This window comes from Pleurodeles waltl, chromosome 8 (assembly GCF_031143425.1).
Source record: "Pleurodeles waltl isolate 20211129_DDA chromosome 8, aPleWal1.hap1.20221129, whole genome shotgun sequence".
In the NCBI taxonomy this organism is placed as follows: domain Eukaryota; kingdom Metazoa; phylum Chordata; class Amphibia; order Caudata; family Salamandridae; genus Pleurodeles; species Pleurodeles waltl.
The window spans coordinates 516,990,054-517,015,940 of NC_090447.1; the positions used below are offsets into that span (position 1 = coordinate 516,990,054).

A 25,887-nucleotide genomic window follows, 5' to 3' on the forward strand; every position below is an offset into this window, starting at 1 on the left:
TTTCAGACCATTATCCTTTGCCATTCTGCTGCAGACCATTTTGTTTCTGATTTTGCCAGAAAGAAAACAGGTTTTTCTCTGTATTTTCCCTTTAATTTTATTGTTTTCCCACCAACTTTTGTGGCACTAGATTTTTGTTTTGGGCGCTCACTATGGCAGGGAGAAGGAATCCATGTTTCACAGAGGAAAAATTGTAAGTCATGGTGGATGAAATAATTAGGCCCATATTTATACTTTTTGATGCAAACCAGCGCTAGCGCAGATTTGCGTCAAACAATTTACCGCCGGCTAACGCCATTCCAACGCACCAGGCAGGCACCTTATTTAGGGATTGATGTTAGCCTGTGCTGAGGGCTGGATAGAGTAAAAAAAATTACTCAAACTGGGCAGCGCAGGCGTAAGGAGGAATGGGGGTTGTGCGTCCAAAAATGGTGCAAGTCAGGTTAGAGTCAAAAATCATGGCTCTAACCGGACTTGCGAAATTTTTTGACACACAACCCCCATTGAAATGACTCCTGTCTTAGCAAGTTAGGCCCCCCATGCAACTTAAAAAATATATATATATATATATATACTTACCTCTGCTTACCTGGGATGGGTCCCCCCATCCATGGGTGTCCTTCAGGGGTGGGCGAGGGTGGCAGGGGGTGCCCCTGGGGGCAGGGAAGGACACCCGTGGACTGCTTCCATGGTCAGAGACCATGGAAATGAGCCCACAGGTCCCTTAACGCCTGCCCTGACCCAGGCGTTTCAAAACGGCGCAAATCAGGCTGGGCGAAATTTTTTAAGGCCCGCCCCCTCCTGTGTGTCAAAATGACACGGGAGTATAAATAAGGCGCATAGGCCTTGAAGTCATTTTTGGGATGGGAACGCCTACCTTGCATGTCATTAACGCAAGGCGGTTTCCTGCACCCAGAAAATTATGCAAACCTCTGAATGTTGACATTCGCGGGGTTGGGAGTCAAAGTATAAATATGGTGTTAGGTTTGCGCTGAATTTGCGACAAAAAGTTTGACGCAATTTCGGCAGAAACAGAGTATAAATATGCCCCTTTGTTTGCACAAAATTAACGTCATTTTTTTTTACTGTAATTCGGTGCAAAACTAACTCCAATTTATACTTTGGCGCTAGACCTGTTTAGCGCCAAAGTTATGGAGTTAAAGTCATTTTTTGGACGTGGAAACCTACCTTGCCTCAATGAGATGCAAGGTAGGCGTTCCCGTGCAAAAAATTACTCTATGACCTTATGCTATATTAATACTCCTGTGCAAAAATGGTGCACGGGAGGGAGGAGGGTTCAAAAATTGTGCAAAGCTTGGTTTGCCCCATTTTTTAACACCTGGACCAGGGCAGGTGTTAGGGGACCGGTGGGCCTATTTCCATGGTGGAACACCATAGAATAAGTCCACATGTGCCCTCCTCAGGCCCCAGGGACACCCACATGAACACAAGAGGGAAAGCAGAGGATGGGGGACCCCATCCTAGGTAAGTACAGGTAAGTGTTATATTTTATTTTTTAAATTGCCAAATGGGGCCCTGAAATGGGCCCCCATAGATGGCACAGGGTGCAATGGCCATGTTCAGGGGACCCTGGTCCCCTGTGCTGGCCATTGGGGTGGTGGGCATGACTCATGTCTTTTTTTACACTAGACACCCCGTGCCACCCTTCCCCACCCCTGGAGGACACCCATGGATGGGGGGAACCATCTACGGTAAGTAGAGGTAAGTATTTTATTTTTATTTTTTAAAGTGGCATAGGGGGCCTAACTTGGGCCCCCCTACATGCCACTGTGCCCAATGGCCATGCCCAAGGGACAGAAGTCCCCTGGGCATGGCCATTGGGCAGGGGGCATGACTCCTGTCTTTGCTAAGACAGGAGTCATTTCCATGGGGGTTATGCGTCAAAATATGACGCTAGTCAGGTTAAAGTCAATATTTTTTACTCTAACCTGACTTGCACCATTCTTTGACGCACAACCCCCATTCTTCACCACGCCTCCGCTGCTCGGTTAGAGTAATTTATTTTGACGCTAACCAGGCCGCAGCGCCGTCTGACATCATTCCATAAATAAGGCGCCCGGCTGGCGCGTTGGAATGGCGTTAGCCGGCGGTAAACTTTTTGACGCAAATCTGCGCTAGTGCTGATTCACGTCATAAAGTAGAAATATGGGCCTGGGTGTCGACAAGGACAACTCTGAGAGTCAATGTTACTAGGAACAACTGCTTCACAGTAGTCAAAGGATCAGATCGTCAGTCGACCTGCTCTTGAATGTGGTATTTTAATTAATACTGATAGAGGGAGGATGATCCTATGATCAGTCTAATGACATGATGTGCAGAGTGTGATGTTAGTTTGGCATCACACCGTGTTTCACCGTGAAAGGTTTGTGATGTATTGACACCATCAAAATTAATGTGCTACAGGCAAATCAGCCTTATTATGCTGTCTTCCAAATAAGCAAAAAAACACCTTACCCAGAGCCTGAGATACCCACCTACTAATACATAGTGCACAGGTGACAACAAGCATCATTCCACCAGCTATTACAGCACTGTTCTAGGCCATACACTTTAGAAGGCAACATCTCAGGTGGCCATGCCACTCAAATGACACTGCATATCACACGTCTCCATCAGGAATCAGCTACAATGCACACCAGCACATAGCCACTCTACATAGCCCACATCTCAATTTCCAAAATTGAGGCTTGGGATCTCCTAGGTGTGGGTCACCTCTTTCATGTTGCTTTGGGGTGCGGACGTGCTGTGTCTGATTTTAGTCTTGCATTGCATTACGTACACTATTGCAGTGTCTTTATTTGTACTCAACGTACTTCCCAATCTTAAATTAATAAATACACTTTGGAAGCATGCAGCAAACAGGGATAGGAGAGGTTGGAAACTGTACATATGTAGCAGTCAGCTCTGGTAGACAGTGATTCTTCAGTTTTTAGGTCTATGCCTGCCAGACAACGCAGTTGCCTAGTTGCAACGACATCTTGGTGACATCATGAAAGCTGACCTGGGAATGCATTTCTCCCATTGCTTACGGTTGGTTCTGTGTGTTGCCTCTCACCTTTGCTTGCTTTCTATTCTCTGGCCTTATCTGTTGAAGCCCGTCCATCTTGCCAGCATCCCTTCCGTGAAGCAAAGCCTGTTTACCATCTCTCTGACTGGCTCCATCTATTCTTCCGCAAGTGCTTACACATCATGAGAGTGCATTTTTTCAGCTGTCTTGCTGGTGTGCTTCTCTGCCCACCCTCAGTGCTCCACATTGTTTTCTCTCCGATGTTCTGCTCTCACGCTGCCCTTTGCTTTCCCCAGTCCTCCTGCCCTCCTTTGTTATTTGATTTCTCCCTCACTCCATGCCTGTTGTACTTTTATGATCACCCACCCGCTATGCTTATTGTGCTTTTGCCCCTTAATCTCACCATCCTTGCCTGTTGTGCTGCTTTTATCTTTAGCTCATTCTGTGCAAATATATTCTTGCATGTGTCCTTCTCTCACCCCAGCTGCGCTCCATGTTCTCTCTTGGCTGTGTCCTTCTCGCTAAGCCTGCCCTCGCTCTCTGTTAACTTGTCGCTTGCCAGCTCTTCACCCCAATACACTCACCAGTTTTTTTTTTTTTGCACAAACTTTTAAAGAAAACACTTTGACACTACTTTTTATTTACCAATACATTTCACACTGGTGAAGAAAAAGAAAAAATTGTCTCATTTTGTAAGTGCATGTTTGTGTGTTGATGTGCTCATACAAAATGACGCAGCGGCCACGTCATAGGGCTTTTTCTTTAGGTCCAGTCTAAGCAGCGCACATGCGCTGTCTGTAAAATCTGCTGTATTGAGCAAAAGGACTCTGATCCCGCCTGCTGCTTACCATAGGTTGACTCCAGTGTTGCTCTTCTTTGCTGCCTCCTAATTGGTTCATGCTTCTGATACATCACTTCTGTTCCAAGCTGAGGAGGACCGGCCTTGTACAGATTAATTCCATTTGATTAGCGGCCACCCGCTGTGATGCAGGCACTATTTCTCCTACCCCGCTCCCATTCCCCCTGCCATTGGTGATTTCAGTTCTGTTGCACTTTTATTCAGTTTTCTCCCTTTTAACTTCACCGTCTGTATTGGTTTATATGCATTGTGCCCATATATCCATGCAGTGATTGTGGGACAATATGGGGCTGGTATATTGATTATCAAGTGCAAAATATAAAGCAGCATTTAAAGATAGCGAGGCGCTTGCTCCGTGCTCTGTTTCTGAACGGTGTGGTAAGCAGCTCTAGGAAAAGGCTCTGCCTCAAATTTGAGAGATGCAAAAACAAACCCTTAAGAGCGCTGACCATTACATTTTTGTATTTTTCAAAATGAGCTTTTCTGTTTAACATTGTGCGCGCTGGATTCTTGTGTCCATTTCATTCTTAAAGTTCCAAGGCTGGGAAATTACAAAGGGGTTAAACGTTAACGCCCCCTGGACTAGTTTAAAATATGCATGCTATGGTAATGGGATGCAGAACATACTGCACCAAAGTGAAAGGTGTTCATGCACAGAACGATGTTGCTGATGCTGTTTAATTGTTGTACTTTTTGGCATTCTTCATGGTTTCAGTAGTTTTCCTCTATCCAGGATTACCCCTGAAGAGCACAGAAGGTGTTCATGCTGCTCAATTGTTATTGTGACACCTCGTGGAAGGCATACCAGGGGCATAATGCAAGCTCCTGGAGTCCCGGGGGATGCGGAGAGTCCAACATCTCCCCCTCCCAGTATCCCGAAAGCCAGTGAATATCTGTAATAGGCGACTCGGGGTCTTTCATCATATTCTGGGGGTTGGTGAGGAGGGATTTTGCTTTACACTACAGAAGCATGCACTTTATGTTAAGCCTACACTTACATACCGTCATTTTTAACATTGTACACTGGGTCAGAAAAGAGTGATTAAAACTTTTTTTTTTTTAAATGGGATAAACATAAGTTTGCGCCCGCCGGCCCAGCAGGAATGAGGCCACAACATAGGAGCCGGCTCCTAATGGAGCCGACGGTGTTGCGGCCGTGTGACGAGTGCAGTTGCACCCGTCGCGCTTTTCACTGTCTGCTATGCAGACAGTGAAAATCTGCCTGGGGCCCTGTTAGGGGGCCCCTGCACTGCCCATGCCAGTGGCATGGGCAGTGCAGGGGCCCCCAGGGGCCCCAGGACACCCCTTACCGCCAGCCTCTTCCTGGCGGTGCAAACCGCAAAGAAACTGGCTGGCGGTAGGGGGGTCATAATCCCCAGGGCAGAGCTGCTTGCAGCGCTGCCCTGGCGGATTATCACCGCCGGGGCTAAAACGGCGGGAAACCGCCGGCCCCGGCGATGCGACCTCGGCTCTACTGCCGCGGTCGTAATAAGGGCCTCCGTACCGCCAGCCTGTTGGCGGTACGGACGCCACATTACCCCTGGCGGTCTCCGACCGCCAGGGTCGTAATGACCACCATTGTCATTTACAATGCCAATAGCTCTAACTCTCATAAATGTGAGACCTACTGCAGTACAAATGCTTGTTTTCTATTGTTAGCCATGCTACACAGTAGCCACAGTGTTCTGTACAGCATGGTTAAAAATCATTGGCAAAACATTATAGGTCTCATGGGTGAGACCAACTGGCTCTGCCAATGCTTGTGATGTTAGTGGCTTGATGCCTAAATTTTAATACAGAAACTAGCTTTAGCACACTTTTTCAAATAGGTCGTTCTGTGGATCAGAAAAAAATCACACAGGGATGCAAAGTAAGAAAAGGCAAAATATAGAATTTTATTGGGCGGAATCAGTGATGTAATCCCAAATAAACAATTACAACTTGAAATAACGTTTCAAATGCAGGGTGTGGTCATACATTTTCACTAGAAATGGATCAGTAGACTACTATGCAGTTTTAAAAAGTGAAAAATATAGTTGTGGTCAAAATCCATTGTTTTCCCAGTCATGCAGTAACCTTATACTTGAATTACACCAAAATAAAACAATGTTGCATTACATCCCAGGCCAAATATCGGATTTATATGAAATTCCTTATGGTGTCTTTGTGATATTGAAAGTGAGAGAACATGACCACTGTTGGATGTCTAAATCAGAAAGCTTCAGAATTTTCTTACATTGGGTTTATGTGATTGCTGGTTTATCAGGCACAGAGATAACAATGGATTCAGTTTTTCCTTATTATTGTGTTTTTTGCATTGAGCTTGGTGTAAGTCCTTTTGTCTGAGGTGAGGAGGAGGCAAAACAGTGAGTCATTCTGAGTGAGTGCAGCAAAGGAGTGGAAGGCTATCATTCAAAAATCAAGGAAACTGTGCACATAAATATACAACCTTTCATGAGGTGACACCTGCGAAATGGACACTACAAACCCAAGAATAAAAGGTATTTTTATATGGGTAATGATATATATATATATATATATATATATATATATATATATACATAAATACATTTATTTGTATAGTGCATTTCAATCTAAAGCACTCAATCGATCACGCAAGCTCTCACTTCTGATTTAGGAGAGGAAATGGTAAAGGCATACAGAAGATCCAGGACCGCCTTCATAATTTACTCAACAGATTTTCCTGTCAAGCAATGATGTAACCACACCAGTAGAAATAGTATTAAAACATGTCTCAAGGGAAAGACTGGAAGCATAATAAATTCCCCTATATTGCAGTGATCATTTAATTGGAAAAGGAGGTGTTCATATGATCCGTAGCATCATTGGTGGCCAACATAAATCTGCAGCCAAGAAAAATCACTTTCTACGTTCCCTCTTAAATGTCTCTTCTTGTCCAAGTATTGCTTCTGCCTAATGTCTATGCCACTGAACACTGCAGATCGAGTTGTTGGATGTCCATTTTCTAAACTTGAGTGCCTACTTGGCCTTGGTTTTCCATGCAGTTGTCACCTTTAAATCACTTGCAAGTCAATGTTGCTGCAACTCAGCCATACAAACCTTGAGGGTGCCAGGCTTATTGACCTGAGTTCCACTGTCTTTAAATGTTATCCTTCTTCTCAAATTTGTGGACCACACGAAAAGCTTCTAAGAACTCATTAAAGTCTATGCCGCCGTCTTTGTTTGCATCAATGGTGCGTGCAAGCTCATCAATGGCCGTGTCATCGATGTCAATGTGAAGATGAGAGCTGAAGAGCTTCCAGGTCTGTCGGAACTCTTCATTGGAGATCAGTCCTAAAAGTAGCAAAGACAATATCAGACTGGTATAAATACAGACTATTACAAAGTATTGGAGGCGCATTAGCACAACACCATGCAAATGGTTTCATTATGAGTGCTCTGATATTCAGAGAAGCAGTGGCCGCTGCCTTGTAATTACAGAGCGGGGGTGGAGGGTACAATAATATTAATTACAAAAAAAAGTAACTTACTTCCAAGCGTCTTCCTCACTGCGTCCCCCTACTCCTGGAAGCTCCAAAGCGGGACCAGGAAATACCACTAACAAATCCTGACGCTGCTTTCATGCTGATAACCAGCATGAAAGCAGCGTCAGGATTGGTCTGAGAGGCTCGGACTGCAACTCAGACACAACCTTGGGGTCTGTGCAGTTTCTCCAGCCCGTGGAGAAACCTAAGTGCGCATGTGCACTTAGGTGCACTCTCCCCTCATCCCACCTCCTGTGGCCCAGCCCTGCCCCTCCCTGCATTGCTGGCTGAGCAGCAGATGACAAATAAAACAATAATAAGCTATTGTTTTATTTTTCATTTCCTGGCTCTTAGCGAGAGGGGCGACGCCGCTTCACCATCGTGGAACAGCCGACCCTGAAGAGAAGTAATATAGCTCTCACTAAATATCAATACTGCAGGGTCTGCAATTTATAGGATGGGATATTACCTCCTCATTTCAGCGGTGGAAAGTGGTGAGATGTAATTCTTGTCCCAGAATCCAGTGAGCAAACGTAGCAACCAAAACTGACTTCTTTGTGAATGGTTTTGGAGGGTCTCCCCACAATATCTTTTTGATTAACATAGGTTAAAAAAGTGCAATTTAAAGCACAATTTTCAAGTGAATTTACTGAAACGCCACAGGCTCTGAAAAGGTAATAATCAAATATTTCTGTACTTTTACGGTGTGCCAGTGAAGCCTAACACTTCACATGAGTTGGCCAATTATTTTCAAGATTTGCTACGGGGTTCCTGCTATATGATAATAATTACCTCCAGTGTGCTATTGCTAGCTTTTTGTGAGGTGTACCCCTTTGTACTAAGAAACACACACAATATGCCAATACCATAATTTTGCCATTCATATCACCCATATATCATGGGTTCTCTATATTTTTTTTGGAAAAAATGATTCTTTTATGTGAGGGCCACCATTTTCTCAGGGATGCCTCCTGTTCCTCACATACCATCATTGTCCATACTTAGGCAAGGAATTACCTCAAATATATCAGCATTATTAGATGGGAGCCCCCATATTCCTAGAATTACCTCCAGTATGCCAGGGCATGTGCGTCACCATGGTTGCCCTGCCTCATTAGAAGTACCTCCACAAATGAATTTTCTCCAGTATTCCATGGCCAGTAGCATACTGTCAGCATAACATACAGTCACACATGCGTGCTCCTTCCAACTTATTCACCTTCACTCACTCATTCTAAATCACTTGCATTCCCACTCTCCTTGTACTGATAGTCACTCCAACTCTCTCACATAAATATACTCACATACTCACACATATTCACTTGCTCAGTCTCACTGTCACGAACACTTTTATTTTCCCTCACTTTCACTTGCTAACACACACACACTCTAACACTTCTTCTCTCTTAGTACCCCCACTCACTAATTTTTACTTGCTCATACTCACTCTACCTCACTCACTCTCATTTCCTCACTTATCCCCTCCATAGCTCTCCCTTCCATTTCACTAACTCATTCTCACTCATATGTTCTGTCACTCACTCTCAGTTACACACACTCACATGCTCAATCTCATTCACAGTCACAAAAATACTCACATATACACTTGGGTAAAATTGTCTTCGGGAACCTCAGCGACATGGCACACATAGAACTAAACCAACGGAAAACTCTATCACAAGCTAATGGCTTGAATACCCTTTATAGAGCTACCAGCAAGAGACATTTCAAACACCTCTTAGAGGTGTACCGGGCAAAAATCCCTCCGTCTTTACTTTATGGCCTAGAGCACATCGAAGTTTCGAAATGTTTTTTTTAGATAAACTAGAGGGTCGCATTTTGAGGAAACTCTCTTTCACAAATTCGGCCCTATCCACAGCAAGCTTAAGGCTTGAGATGGTCCTGCGAAGCGCTTTTGTTCAAGGTCTCACTGGGGTTGTACGTTGGGAGGTTAGTATGATGAACTGTGGTGACGACTCTTTGAGATCTTTGAGATCACTGTTAAAAAAAGAAGTCTTGGCCGGCAGCAGGTCAAAATACACCATTGGCAGGAATTTCATACATGCCATAGATTTCCTACAGTTAGACCCTGCCTCCATTCCCACACTTCCTCAGTCACAGTTAAAAGCCAGGCAATTAACCTGGCTTGCAAGCCTTCGCCGGGATAAAAAGGCCTGAGCACACAGGCAGGGTTTTCAATTTGTAACCAACACTATTCTGTTGAGCAAAATGCAGCCCTACCTTAGCTGGAACCTGCCTCACTGGATCAGGCGATTCTGGCTCCAATTGCGCCAGGGGCTGCTTCCCCTCAACTCATTGTGGGCCAGATGGTATGGTTCTTCAGCCACTTGTAATCTTTGTCATAATGGCGATCAAGACCTGAACCATGTAGTTTTCATGTGTCCGGCCTTACTGTTTTTCCGCCGTAAGTGGATTCGCCCTATCTGTCTCAAATTTTCATTACGCATAGCTACTGAGCTAATGTTGGCCTTTTCTGACCCCCCTAATGAGATGTTTTGCTATAGAGTTTTTACCTTCTTTAAATTTTTTATCCTTGAATTAAATTCAATGTTCATATTTTGTTTAAAGTTTGTTCAGGAATAATGTTTGCTTTACGCGATCAGATGCTTTTAGGAGGGTGGGTGGTTGTTGTATTTATAATATGATGTTATTTATCCATTTTATGTATTTATTCTTTTATGTGGACCTCTATAGAGTTCCGTATCATAATAAACCTAAACTTGAAACTTCTAACACACTCACACTCAGTCACTCTACCCAACCCATTCTCACTTTCACACTCCCCAGTGTCACTCATTGCCTCGTCCTCTCACTTACTCATTTTCACACATAATCAGTTTCACTCACTAACTCACTCAGTTACTCACAAGCACAAACACATATACAAACACATTCACTCTGTCTCTGAACATCACTGACTCTCTCACACTCACTCACACAAACTCACTCTCACACATTCACTCTCACAAACTGCCACTCGCAAACACACAGGGCAACAACTGTGGACTTTTTTGTATTACTTACCTTGCCTCTACTTGTGAATCCTCAATTGCAGCAGCTGGGCAGGATCAAGTAATGGACATAGGACCCAGCAAGGCATTGTACAAAAAAAGGAGCTAGACAAGGCAGTAGAGTCATGAGGACTCAAGCCCTCTACCAGTTTCTAATAGGTCTGGAATTCTAGCACTATCAATCTATTGTGATAGTGCTGGAATCCCAGCCCCTTCTGAAGTTGGGATAGGGCTCAGCATTCCATTCTGATGCTTTATATGGATACTCATTGGGCTCATGGATGTACTGATGTGCGCCTCGATAGACCCATTTTAGTGGATAGCCTGTGCTGTCTTAGGTATTTGCAGTATGTCTGCTAAAAATGGTCTCTGTCTGTGTAAAGGACCATAGTTGAATTACATCCCTCATGTATGTGAAATCAAGACATCCACCTACAGACTAATGTGTTTTCAAACAGCTTGAAGGTGTAGATGGATCTTGTCTCTGCCCCCCCCCCCCTTCTGTCATCAGGAGCACGATGAGGTCAGCAGGCCTATTAAGTCATGTTGTCTTGAGCACAACTAAATTAGATAAAGAGAAGTGTGGGTAGAAGAAAGGAGTAGTAAGTGGTGGATCACAGGGGGCAGGGTTGGCACTGAAGCCCCTGTTGACGAGCCACCACTGGGAGTTCCAAACTTCAGAACCAAGCATAAAGCAGTACATCTGCCTGCCTTCTTCAGTTCTAATCTGCAAAATGCACCAACAGAAATGTAGTCAGATATTATATAGTTACATTTGTGTGAGAAGTGTGGTATTTTCACAGTTCTTGTAATCCTAATTTAGATCACAATCTCCCATTTGTGCCAAAATCACAATTATTAGCCTGATGTGAATATGTGCCGAAGTCTGTTAATCTGTTTGTGATTGTGTAATGAGTATTTAACATCAACCTTCCAAAGTACAGTTTCAACATGTTGAAGGGAATGTGGAAAAGCTGACACTGCCTCTGTTGTAATTGGTGCCAAAAGGTTCTTAGAAGGTTGCCGCACGTTTCCACTACTGGTGTAGCCAACACCCACCACTAGTGTGCCCACTGCCCCCACTGCCTAGAAGTGGAAAATAAAAGTGACTCTGCAATCAGACCTCAGACAACACAATTGTAGACACACAATCCTTGGGCGGACGCCAGAATCTTGTTTCTAACCTTCAGTTTTGTGGGGCAATACAATTTAGAATATAGCCTAACAATTACATTTACAGAAGCCTTTTCAAGCAAAAACACTGTATTACCCACTTACCCAGATACTCTAGAGTAGAAGTGTAAGTCAATATTCTCTGCTACAAGTGTTTAGTTCAATTCAAAATCAGGAGTACATGGCCTTACCAACAGTATGTGCCCTTTCTAAGCCCCTGAGTAGTGATGGTTTTTCCAGTGGAACTTTATGTCGAACTGTGCAATGAGATCAGGTCGGTGATTTACAAGAAAATGGCTGGAAACGGTAGCATGACACAGTCTCTGACGGAAAGCATGAAAATGCTTTTGTACAGCGAAAAGCGAAAAGAGGAAGTACCTCAAGTATTGGAGACCAATCTCACTTCGCAATGTGGACTACAAGAGTCTAGTGAAGGTAGTGCCAACTATCTGTAGAAGGTGATTACGAAATTAGTCTATCCTGACGAGTCCTGTTGGATAACAGGGCAACAAATTATGAACAGTCTGACCCAAGATCGGGACATAATTGTGTATGTCAGAGACCAGAAGGTCCAGGCAGCATTTGTTGGTCTAGACCAGGAAACAATATTTGAACTTGTTTCTCTTGAGTTCATAAATCAAACACTCAGGACACTGGGACTCGGGGACTTCATCTGTGTCATGGTAAGCATAATATATAGATACATCTTTAGCACCTCTTTGATAAACGGATGGGAAACATACCCCTTTGCAGGCTGATCACATTCAGACATCCCTTTAACCCCTTCTGTTTGTGCTATAGAGTTTCTCACCAAACACATAAGCCAAAACAAGGACCACAAGGCAGTAATGGTGCAAGGCAGCAGAGGCAAAGTTGAAAGTAAATGTTCACTCTACAAGAACAATATCTTGGGCTTCTGTGATAACAGACACTCAGTGAGCATTCTGGAGAGGATATGCATCAAATTCAAAGAAGCATCAAGGGCAAAGTTCTACAGTTCCAAGCTGGAAAGCCTACTCTTCTGTCCTTGGCTCCCCACCCATTATCTGCTGCCATTCCCCAGGAAACAGAACTTCATGAAGATCCTGGCTGGTGATGAAAAAACAGAAGCTGGGACTTTAGAGCCTCAGGAATCTGTTGACTAAAGAGAAGACACTGGTTCTGAGGAACATGACACTGCCAGTGAACCAGTATATTGCCTGAGTCGAGCTGGTGGAACCCAGAATAGCAAAGGCTGTTAAGTGAAGACTGAGGCAATGTACAAGATAAGGGAGGCTTGGGGTGCCACAATCCTTATAGGGCATTTCTTGTGCCACTGTATGAGTAGCACCCTGTCAAACAAAAATGAAAGCCTTGATGGTCTCCTACTGCCAATGCTGAGGAACCTTGGAAGGGCAAAATAGGTGAACCACATTCCCTACAACTGAATCTCACCACAGTACTACGCAGTAGTGGAGAGGTGCATTACGGAGTTTGAGCTAGAAGCAGCAACCACAGAGCAGTGGTCACCGAAGATCATTCAAGCTGGATTTGGGCAAAGGATATCAGTGAACAGATCAGTGCCCTGCCCTCAGCAACAGCAGACCACATGTGGGAGAGCTTTGCCTCTAGATGCCTAACCAACAAGCACAAAGACATTCCCTGGATGACCTATTATCTCTTCTGGGGGTGCAACTACAGGACCTGCTGAGAGTCCAAAGTTTGGGTTTGAGTCCCTGATACCTAAAAAGACCAACACTTTGAAATCGGTTATGTCTGGGCTGGTTCCAGAGATGTATGCAGTGGGACATCTCCAGAACTGTTAGAATCTCAAGTCCTGCTTTAAATATGTTTTTTAGGTTTCCAGAAACTGCCTAGAGTAGGGAAGGAGAAGTCAACCACAGCCTGGTGCAATATGTAATAACTGATGGATCAGAAGAGGACAGTGATGAAGACACATAAGTATGTGAAGGGGAGTTCCCTGCCGCCAACCAAACACTACGCCCAGCTGACTGCCATGCACAGAGGGGGCTGGCCACCTGCAGATGGATGGCCACAGAGCCATACCATCACTACACACTCATGAAGGCTGTGCATAGCAGGAGGTTGGGCATCCGTAGGGGGTTGGATGCACAAGGTGGGTTAGGTAAAGTGCCTAGTCGAAGGCTGAAGGCCGAGCACGGATGGGAGAACCATGAATAGAGAGGGTTAGCCCATCCTAGGGGTTTGGGTGCAGAACCTGGCAGTAATTATGTCATTTAACATGTTATGAGTGATGTAATAGGTGAGATCATAAGCAGTGCATGATCGGGGCACAAGTCAAGTTATACTTAGCTCCTTAAACTGCAACTGAGGAAATTCATTGATTTTTCAGTTTAAAAACATTAGTTATTACCTTATTTCAATAGCTAACCATAAACTCACCTTTAACCTTTGTTTTTTTTCAGTGAATTTATATAGAAAATGTTACTTACCCTGTAACCCTTTGCTCATAGCATGCTCTGCTGTAGAGTCACATGTTCTGCATACTCCTGCCACCTACTGTTGGGCCTGGACATTTGCAACTTGTTTTACTTCTAAGATGTTCGAGTCAAAAGACCTGTTGTGACTCCTCCCTTGTCCCAGAATACATCAGCGCAATTGCTCCACTTGCAAGTAGTGTAAGTGGAACAGGGCAAGTAGTGTGAGTGGAACATCTTGACTCAGAGTGTGCTGAAGATATGATATGAGTAATATGTGGAAACTATGGCAAACGTGATCATTGCTAGCTTTTAGGGAGAATAGGGCAAATGTTAATCTAAAGCACTACACGTACAAACAGATGGTTACAGGGTAAGTAACATTTTACATTCATAGCATATGTAGCTGTAGATACACATGCTCTGCAGTGGTGGCTAGCTGGCGGATGGCGCAGATGTTGGAAATATTTCCTTAAAACCACCTGGCCAACCAAAGTTTGCTGACGTGCAAGCATATATACATAATAATTCTTAAGGAAAGTGTGTGGTGTTGGTCAAGTAGTGGGCTTACATATGTCACTGGGGCACTGGTAAGGTGCATTCAGCTTTAGCAAAGCATGTGGGGATACATTTAACTATACATCTGGCAAATCCAGGTTGAGAAATAGGAGATCCTTTAGGGGGTTTTGCAAAGGCTTCAAAAACTTGATTAGATTTTCTGAATGGTTTATTTCGGTCCATATAGTACATAAGTGCTCTTTTACTATAAAGATGGTGAAGCACCCTTTCTTCTAGTGAGTCTGGGTTTGTGAAAAGGACAGGAAGCACAATGGTGTAATTGATGTGGAATATGAGACAATCTTAATTAAGAATTAAAGGTTAGTGTGAAGAACTGTGCTATCCCTGTGAACTTGAATGTATGGTTCCTTTATTGTAAGCACTTGTAGCTCACTAATACATCTAAGCGAAGGGATTGTTGTGAGGAAACCGCCTTCCAAGATAGATCTTGTAATGCACATGAATGGAGAGGCTCAAAAGGAGGGCTTATAAATTGTATGAGTACAACATTTAAGTTCCATTCAGGTGCTGGAGGTGTTTTGGAGGGAGAAACCTTTTCAGATCTTCCATAAGTGATTTAATAACAGGCACCTTAAAGTTTGACAAATGTCAGTTCTGAAGGTACGCTGCAACTGTAGTGAGATGTAGTCGTATGGAAGTATACGCTAACCCTGCATTATAAAGGTGTAGAAGGTAGGTTAGAGGCCCTCCTTATGACTTTGGCGGTCTTTTTGGAAGATTGCCAAAGCCACGGGTGCCAGAAGATCGCCAGTGCTGGAGATCTTCCGCCCACCATATTATGGGTACTGCAGGATTTCCCCCACATTTTGGGGAGAAATCTTGCTGTAGTCGTGCTGCAGGGCAGAGGCGCATGGGTGGTTCCACCACCGTCCCGCCAAAAGGACTCCACCAGCCATATTACGACCTGTAATACGGCCTGGCGGTGTCCTGATAGTGGGGCGCTGCCGGCGGTGAAAGTGCCCGTGCCCTGCCGGATGAGCTCCTTGCCGGACAATGTAAGTGGGGCGTCCGACAGGGGAGGGGGGTGGGGGTGTTGTGTGTGCGTGTTTGTTTGCATGTGGTTATGGGTGTGTGTACGGGTGTTTGTATGCATGTGTGTGTGGGTATGGGTGTGTGTATCGGTGTTTGTATGCATGTGTGTATGCGTGTGGGTATGGGTGTGTGTATGGTGGTTGAATGCATATGAATGTTTAAGCAAATGCATGTATGGATGCTTTGACTGAAAGCGTGTATGTCAGTGTTGGTGAATGGGTGTATGCGGGGCATGTGGGGGGGCCGGGTGCATGTGTATGTATGCAGGGAGGGGGTTCTGTACCTGAAGGGGGTGGGGAAAGGGGGGCACTGTACCTGAGGGTGGCGTGGGGGTTCTAATATGAAGGGGGTTTGGGGTGTTATTGTGCTTGATGGGGGGGGGAGTCGTCTGCCGGGGACAGTGAGGAAATTCCCTGTCACCGGTAGCCTTTCCACCAGGGTTTTCGTGGCGGTGCTACAGCCATGGAAACCCTGGTAGAAAGCTGGCTCATAATACCGCCAGCGGTCTACATTGGACCGTCGGGTCGGAGATGCTCATCTCAGGCCCGGCAGGTCCAACCGCCCTGGTGGTCTGAGCGGGGATGTGGCGGGTTGGCAGAGGCCAACCCGCCACACTCATAATGTGGCGGTTAAACCACCACCGTGGCCCTGGCGGTCAGAAGACTACCAAGTTCGTAATGAGGGCCATAATGTTCTTCAACTAAATTGTAAAAGGGTCTATCTGTTTGGAAAAACAATAGTGCTTGAACATCTTCCATTTGACTGTGTAGCAAGTGTGAGTAGAAGGTTTCATAGCCCAGGGTTCTGCAAAGTCGGTCCTGGAGAGCTGGGTCCATGCCAGATTTTTAGCATATCCACATTTAGAAAAAAGGTGTTTCAGAAATCTACATTTTTCTAAATGTGGATATGCAAAAAATCTGGCATGGACCCGGCTCTCCAGAACCGACATTGCAGAACTCTGTCCTAGCCTCCTGCAGAATTATTATGCATTCTTATGGGAGATTAAGGTACCTGAAGTCTAAGTACTCAGGTACTCAATTGCTATATTGAATTCTTTGGGATCGAGGTGTCTGAGATGGTCCTGATGCTGAGTAAGAAGATCTGCCATGCTGGGAGTCTCTTGTGAATGCTGACTGACTTCTTTAGAAGCATTGAGAAGAATGGCTGTCATGTCTATGTTGGTGCAGCTAGGAGTCATGAACACCTGTTGAATCTTCCTGACAACATATGGATGAAGGGGAGAGGCGGAAAAGTATAAGCAATTGTCCCTGACCAATTGATCCATATACCACATTGCCCTTGAATTGGGGATGTGGGTGTTTGACAGCAAACATTTGGCATTTTGCATTTTTGGGAGTGGCAAACAGTTCTATCTACTGTATATGTACTTTTGAAAGACTTGTGGATGGAGTTTCCACTCCTGTACCTGTTGATGTATCCTGTTGATCAGTCCCGCAAAGTTGTTGTCCCCTCAAAGAAATGCTTCACCAAGAGGTGATTTCTGCGGTGGGCTGCCCAATGCCAAAAGTCCGATGCTAAGTCTTGAAGCTGGGAAAGTGAGTACCTCCCTTCTTCTGAATGTAGAACATGGATGTCATGTTGCTTGTCTTTATGACTGTAGTCTTTCCCTGCAGAATTGGTAGAACTTTGATGGCTAGCAGTTCCAAGCAGTTGATGTGGCAACCATGGTGCTGAGAAAACAAGGTACCTTTTATTGTCATGTGGTGTAGGTGGGAACCTCACTGAGTGAGGAAGGCATCTGTGGTAATGTTCACTTGTGGAATGGGTTCTAGAAAGGGCCTGCTGATTAACAGATTTTTTCTGTTCCATCAGAGGAGAAAATGCCATGTTCCCAGTGGTTACCAGCATTAGAGCATTCCATTGCCCTTCTGCTTGTATACATTACTGTGATTGACACACTTTTAGTGGTCTTATGTGCAATTTGGCATGCAGGATGACTATGCAAGAAGCAATCCTGCTCAATAGTTTAATCGTGGTTCATACAGTGAATGGACTGTGGCCCGTATTTATACTCCGTTTGCGCCGAATTAGCGTCGTTTTTTTCGACGCAAATTCAGCGCAAAACTAACGCCATATTTATACTTTGGCGTTAGACGCGTCTAGCGCCAAAGTATGGGCAAATAGCGTCATTTTTTGGCGTGAACGCCTTCCTTGCGTTAATGAGATGCAAGGAAGGCATTCCCGTCTAAAAAAAATGACGGCGACGCAAATGCGTCGTATTTATACTCCCGGGCAAAAATCACGCCCGGGAGTGGTCGGGTCAAAAAACCCCGCATTTGCGCCACTTTTTAACGCCTGGGTCAGGGTAGGCGTTAAGGGGCCTGTGGGCTCAAAATGAGCCCACAGGTGCCCTCCCCTGCCCCCAGGGACCCCCCCTGCACCCCTGCCCACCCCAGGAGGACACCCAAGGATGGAGGGACCCACCCCAGGGACATTCAGGTAAGTTCAGGTAAGTATAATTTTTTATATTTTTTAATTTTTTTTGGTGGCATAGGGGGGCCTTATTTGTGCCCCCCTACATGCCACTATGCCCAATGACCATGCCCAGGGAACATAAGTCCCCTGGGCATGGCCATTGGGCAAGGGGGCATGACTCCTGTCTTTACTAAGACAGGAGTCATTTAAATGGCGTCTGGGCGTCGAAAATAATGGCGCAAATCGGGTTGAGGCGATTTTTTTGCCTCAACCTGACTTCACCCATTTTAAGACGCCCTAACGCCATTTTCCCCCTACGCCGGCGCTGCCTGGTCTACGTGGTTTTTTTCCACGCACACCAGGCAGCGCCGGTCTGCTAGCGCCGGCTAACGCCATTCCATAAATACGGCGCCCGCATGGCGCTTCAGAATGGCGTTAGACAGCGCTAAATTTTTTGACGCTAAACTGCGTTAGCGCAGTTTAGCGTCAAAAAGTATAAATATGGGCCTGTGTGTTTGAAATGGAGGCAGGAAATGCTGGCATGCCATCACTGTATCCGGGTTTGGACATGCAATTTTTTCTTGTTGATGGTGAAACCTAGCTTGTGCAGTAGAGCCACTGGCGCATGACTGTGTGCTAAGCATTGGGCTCTTTATGAGTCACTCATCTAGGTATGGAAACATATGAATGGCATGCCTGCACAAACGGGCTGGGACGACTGCCAGACACTTGGTAAACAATGTTTGGGCTCTGGCATCCCAAAAGCAAGAACCTTGAGCTGGTAGTGAACTGGTAATGTTTTTTACTTACCATGAAGCAAAGGTACTGATTGTGTGCTGGATGTATAGGGATGTGAATCTCGAAGTCTTTCAGATCCAACGCAGTAATGAAGTTGCCTTGCTGTGACAAGGGGGATGACACCTTGTAATGGGACCACATGTTCAGAGGAAACAAACCTCTTCAATGGGCGGAGGCCTAGCATCGACCCGAGCATGCTACCCATCTTGGGGATAAGAAAGTAGAGACAATAGACACCTTTCCCGTATTGGGAACGGATAGTATGGCAACATTTGCTAGGAGTGCCATTACTGTTCCCAAATGGTCTATACTCAGTATCTGACGGGGTGGGATGTTGGGAGTGGGTGTGTGGAATTTGGGCAGTTTCTTCCTGTGCAGTGGAGAGGATGCACTGGTCGAAGGTGATGTTTTCCCCTTGTGACAGAAATTGGGCTATTCTTTCCTTGACAAGTGTAGTGTAATCGGGAGGAGGGGAGTAAAGTCTCGTGTTTATTGGCAGAGAAGCCCTTGGGGGACCACCTCTGCCATTGCTTCTTTAGGCACCCAGATGAAAGTGTTAGCGTGTCGGTCCTTAATAAGTAAACCTACCAGGGGACGTGTATAGGTCGATTAACTTTGATTCATTTAGGATGTTCTTACCATGGTTCCAGAGCAGGAAACACACTGATCAATGCCCAATAATCAATAATCATTAGTCAATTCAATAATCAATGGAGTCAGTAAATTTCACACCATAGCTTTACAGCCATCAATAACCACACTTTTAAGTAAAGGTTTAGTAAGTTTATTTCCCTGTTATTACAATGCTAAAATCATGTAGATTAATCTTCAATTCAAATCGAACACAATTAATAATAATTGATTAACCAAAGAGATGCAAGAAACATGTTCTAATCAAAGCTTGAATCACAAGGCATTCCAAAGCATCAGCACAGATCATTAGTAAAAACCAATTTTAATAATACTGCAAATTCCATAGAGTTCAGCAAACGAGTTTGTCAACCATTTGTACCTACAATTGTCAAAATGAATAGCCTCAACTAACCCAGATTAGCATTAGCATGTGGGGCTTCATGCAAAACAATTTAGAACACTAATTCGGAAAACATCTATCTAAGGAAAGTATTAAGACAGCACAGTTGGTACCTAGAAAGAAAAGGCACATAAATGCGCTTCAATCACATTGTCATGTCTACCTATCCACAGTATAGGTCAGCAAGCAGAATCAGTCTTCGTCCTCAGGTCATCAATCGATCAGCAAAAACATCAGGCTCTCAGTCAGAGAGTATGAGACCAATGACAGAATCTCGAATCTCTTCTAAGTCTCTTTTTCTCGACAGCGGTCTGCCTAAAAATCTCCTCAAATCTGAATCTGGTCTCCTCTGTCACATTGTTATATCAAAGTCACCCAAACTATCCCCTAATTTCCAATTGGTTTTACTCTGTCCAATGACTTTCATATACCTAATCTATGAATTCTAATATTTCACACTTCACATGCCGTTGATTGGTCCGCTTTACGATGTTCTCATTATCCGGCTCGTCAGGTATCAAATTTGTTGCATCTTCATCTCCAGTCAGTGTCTTCATTGTTTGCGTCCTGGGAAAGAACCCTTTGCACAGATTACACACATTGTGTTACTTTACAAGAGTCCTCATCTCCTGTCCGTCGGTTCCCATAGAAAGTTTCTGCTAAGCATTTTATTAAAACAATGAGCATTTCACAGTAAGTTCACTCTGTCAGCATTTTTCATTAAACACTAAGAAATACAGTTTCTGCATGAGGCCTGGCAAAACTAAGCCAAGACACTTGCTAAATTAAGGCCTACAATTAATAAGCAAGAACATAATTCATAATCCTTAATATGACACATTAATCTAATGCATTTTCAATATTTCGTAAGTATTAATCATAAATTAGTGCAATTCGTCAACACTGGTGGCCATTCTTCGAGGTCACATTTTCAAATTTGCACATTATTTTTCTACGTTATTCATTTTTCTACAGAATTCATTATACAAAATACGTAAACACTCATTAATATTTTCTAATTAAGACATCTGCTTCAGCAAAATAAACGATTCAGTGAATACTTGTGGCACTTCTGTGTTCAACAGCCACGGGTCTGACAGCTCACATCTGTATTGAGCTCATGCTTTTAGCAGGAGCGGTGGTTATCACCCACCCTTATACACGGAGTAGATGAGTCATTGCTTTACAATGAATATTATCTCAGGTACAGAGTGGTAATAAAGGGATGTGGATGTGTTACCCATCACACAGTTTTATGAACTGGTACATAGCAGCATTATTATTATATTTCAACACTACATTTTACACATCTTGCTCTCAATAAAGACGATGGTAAATTATACTGGATGGTAGAACTGCATTGTGGGAAATTATGTCACTCTATCCTTCACAAGCAAAAAGAAAATTCCTCAGTTCTCTGACTCAAGATCTAGTTACACAGAATCTTCTTCCCAAATAAACCCATTTCCATTTTACATTAATAGCCCTATGGGTGCAACACAATGTTATAACATGCCAATGGCATTCAGGTGCCTCCTGTCAATGGAGGCATATTTCAATCATGGCCTCTCATTTCAAAACCTTCTGTTTTAGAGTTGTAGTCATGGTTTACTTGAACTGACACGTCGGATTAAACTACTGCAGTACAAAGGTATATGAAAGGAAAGCCAGTGCTAAGACATGGTGCCCCTAGAGATATGCAAATCCCAGATAATTCTAAACACACCTGATAGTCAGATTAATTAGCCTTCCTTGTAAATCGTAGGGAATGTTTCCTGAAAGTCAGAAGGAGCTCATACAAATCCTGCTCTTTGGATGTCTGTGCTTTAGCATGTTTTAGACAAAACTAAGCAGCACCAGCTGAGCTGTTATGTGGGACTGGGGACGTAGAAATTCTAGACAGACCCACCTCTCAAATGTCCACCATCTCTAGTAAGAACTTTCATTCTTCAAACAACTCTAACTGCCTCAATGGCCTCTCATCAGTGCTCAATTTATAAATAAATAAGTGCAGGGGCCCAGAGTTTTTCTTATAAACCTGCAACTGGCTTAGTTGCCAATTACTTGGGCTGCCTAGTCTATTTCATGCCCGTTCATCCCCTAGTCCACACTTTTCGGCTCTTTATCTTAGTTTTCAAGTTTTGTTGCATCTGATCTTTCTCCCTTTACCTCTGTTTTCCTATCTTTCGCTTTAACCTTTTACTTTTTTACATAGCTTACTTTCTTGTTCTAGGCCAATGTCTGATGATGAAAAACAAGTACCATCACCAAGAGTGAGTCCAGTAGTCACCACCAGCAAACACTTTCACACCTTTAGCACTATCTTACATTAGTCTCACTGAACATTTTTAAAACTCTATTGCATTCAGCATGTCAGTCAGAGCCATCAGCTAAGGTTCTACCATTCCAAGTAGCCAGCACATGAACAAATCTCATTAGGTAATTATACACAGTTAAGCCAGCTTTCATGTCCAAATATTTTCTTATATATCAGATGCACAACTCGTAAGTTACAACGTGAGTACCTATATGACTTTGATGCATATTTATTGCTCTCCAATCTTTACTTACACTCTAAATGTACCCCTGCCTAAACTAAGAGAACACAAAACGAAGGGTGTCTGATTTAATGCAAAAGAGGTGGAGTCACACAATCTATGGCATAAGCCTGAAACCCTATGTGCATCTGCAGGGATTGCATGGGTCTCAAAATGCCCCTGAACTTTAGGCCCATATTTATACATTTTGACGCAAATCAGCAATAGGGCAGATCTGCATCAAAAAGTATATAGGGAGCCGAAGTCCCCACCACTGATAGTCAGCATGATCAGAGGACAGAGCCCACCAATATATTCCTGGTTAATGTTGTCAGCAGCTTGAAACAGTCTCATATGAGCTGACACACAGTTGGCATTACTTGACAGGCTGTGATGGCATGATCTAATGTTAGTATTGTCATTTGAGATCCAGGTCCATTTCTTTCTGTGCTCTATTTTTCTAGGGTAACTCATAGGTATGCCACCACAAACTATGGCATGCCAATAGTTAAGAGAGTTTAGTAATCAAATGCAACTACACCAAGACTTTTTGTGCTGTATTGTATTGTACTATAGATTTTATATAGACCCTACTACCCCTATCTGGGGCACTGAAACTCTTTTCCACATGAGCAGCACAATACACCAAGGGGCATATTTATACTCTGTTTGCACCGAATTAGCGTAATTTTAGTTTACTCTAATTCGGTTCAAAACTAACTCCATATTTATACTTTGGTGCAAGACCCGTCTAGCGCCAAATTTATGGAGTTAAAGTAATTTTTTGGAAGTGGAAACCTACCTTGCCTTAATGAGATGCAAGGTAGACGTTCCCGTGCAAAAAATGACTCTATGTTCCTAACGCCATATTTATACTCCTATGCAAAAATGGTGCACGGGAGGGAGGAGGGGTCAAAAAATGGTGCAAAGCTTGCTTTGCCCCATTTTATAACTCCTGGGTCAGGGCAGACGTTATGGGACCTGTGGGCCTATTGCGATGGTGGAACACCATGCAATAAGCCCACAGGTGCCCTCTCCAGGCCCCAGGGACACCCCACCCACACCAGAGGGACAGTAGAGGATGGGGGACCCCATCCCAGGTAAGTACAGGTAAGTATTATATTTAATTTTTTTAAGTTTCATTGGGGGCCCTGAAATGGGCCCCCCTATATGGCACTGGGTGCATTGGCAATGCCCAGGGGACCCTGGTCCCTTGTGCTGGCCATTGGGTTGGTGGGCATGACTGCTGTCTTTTTAAAGACAGGAGTCATGTGGTATGGATGGTTTTGCGTCAGAAAATGACTCTAGGCAGGTTAGAGTCATTTTTATGGGCGAACGCAAAGCGCTCCTTCCATATAGTAATCTCTCTTTGGGCTTCAAACCATGCCCAGGTCACGTCAGTCTCTTTCATTGGTTCCTGGGCTTGCTCTTTAAAATCTGCTTGCTTTCATTTGTGAAAGGCATGCATACATCATGCCTTTTCCGGATGTCGCCACTTGGATGAGGAGACAGAGGGGGCGCCCTCACAGAAGCAGGCAGCACCCGCAGAAGTACCGGAACAGGCACTTGGAAGAGGAGTGAACCAGAGCTCACCCGAAGACACAAAAGGGAGTCCCCCGACGCCGGAGGACAACTCAGGAGGTTGTGCACTGCAGGTTAGAGTGCCGGGGACCCAGGCTTGGCTGTGCACGAAGGAAATCCTGGAAGAGTGCACAGGAGCCGGAGCAGCTGCAAATCACGTGGTACCCAGCAATGCAGTCTAGCGTGGGGAGGCAAGGACTTACCTCCACCAAACTTGGACTGAAGAGTCACTGGACTGTGGGAGTCACTTGGAGAGAGTTGCTGAGTTTCAGGGACCACGCTCGTCGTACTGAGAGGGGACCCAGAGAACCGGTGATGCAGTCTTTTGTTGCCTGCGGTTGTAGGGGGAGGATTCCGTCGTCCCACGGGAGATTTCTTCAGAGCCCCTGGTGCAGAGAGGAGGCAGGCTACCCCCAGAGCATGCACCACCAGGAAACAGTCGAGAAGGCGGCAGGATCACCGATACAAGGTTGCAGTAGTCGTCTTTGCTACTTTGTTGCGGTTTTGCAGGCGTCCTGAGCAGTCAGCGGTCGATCCTTTGCCAGAAGGTGAAGAGAGAGATGCAGAGGAACTCTGATGAGCACTTGCATTCGTTATCTGAAGAATTCCCCAAAGCAGAGACCCTAAATAGCCAGAAAAGGAGGTTTGGCTATCTAGGAAGGAGGATAGGCTAGCAACACAGGTAAGAGCCTATCAGAAGGAGTCTCTGATGTCACCTGCTGGCACTGGCCACTCAGAGCAATCCAGTGTGCCAGCAGAACCTCTGTTTCTAAGATGGCAGAGGTCTGGAGCACACTGGAGGAGATCTGGGCACCTCCCCTGGGAGGTGCTCGTCAGGGGAGTGGTCACTCCCCTTTCCTTTGTCCAGTTTCACGCCGGAGCAGGGCTGGGGGATCCCTGAACCGGTGTAGACTGGCTTATGCAGAGATGGGCACCATCTGTGCCCATCAAAGCATTTCCAGAGGCTTGGGGAAGGCTACTCCTCCCCAGCCCTAACACCTTTTTCCAAAGGGAGAGGGTGTAACACCCTCTTTCTGAGGAAGTCCTTTGTTCTGCCTTCCTGGACCAGGCCCGGCTGGACCCCAGGAGGGCAGAAACCTGTCTGAGGGGTTGGCAGCAGCAGCAGCGAAACCCCGGGAAAGGCAGTTTGGCAGTACCCGGGTCTGTGCTAGAGACTCGGGGGATCATGGAATTGTCTCCCCAATGCCAGAATGGCATTGGGGTGACAATTCCATGATCTTAGACATGTTACATGGCCATGTTCGGAGTTACCATTGTGACGCTATACATAGGTAGTGACCTATGTATAGTGCACTTGTGTAATGGTGTCCCCGCACTCACAAAGTCCGGGGAATTTGCCCTGAACAATGTGGGGGCACCTTGGCTAGTGCCAGGGTGCCCACACACTAAGTAACTTAGCACCCAACCTTCACCAGGTGAAGGTTAGACATATAGGTGACTTATAAGTTACTTAAGTGCAGTGGTAAATGGCTGTGAAATAACGTGGACGTTATTTCACTCAGGCTGCAGTGGCAGGCCTGTGTAAGAATTGTCAGAGCTCACTATGGGTGGCAAAAGAAATGCTGCAGCCCATAGGGATCACCTGGAACCCCAATACCCTGGGTACCTCAGTACCATATACTAGGGAATTATATGGGTGTTCCAGTATGCCAATGTGAATTGATGAAATTGGTCACTAGCCTGTTAGTGACAATTTGGAAAGCAGAGAGAGCATAACCACTGAGGTTCTGGTTAGCAGAGCCTCAGTGAGACAGTTAGTCATCACACAGGGAACACATACAGGGCACTCTTATGAGCACTGGGGCCCTGGCTGGCAGGGTCCCAGTGACACATA

The 25,887-nt window shown here is 44.9% G+C and overlaps 1 protein-coding gene across 2 annotated transcripts in view; it reads right to left on the reverse strand.

The window, feature by feature from the left end:
• Window positions 1–5,772: 5,772 nt before the first annotated feature.
• PPEF1 (protein phosphatase with EF-hand domain 1) overlaps window positions 5,773–25,887 on the reverse strand; it is a 471,481-nt gene continuing 451,366 nt past the window's right edge. For both annotated transcript variants that reach the window (XM_069204506.1, XM_069204505.1), the window contains exon 17: window positions 5,773–7,202. In XM_069204506.1, coding sequence (XP_069060607.1) covers window positions 7,009–7,202 — 194 coding nt within the window. In that variant the 3' untranslated portion in view covers window positions 5,773–7,008. The remainder of the gene's footprint in view (window positions 7,203–25,887) is intronic.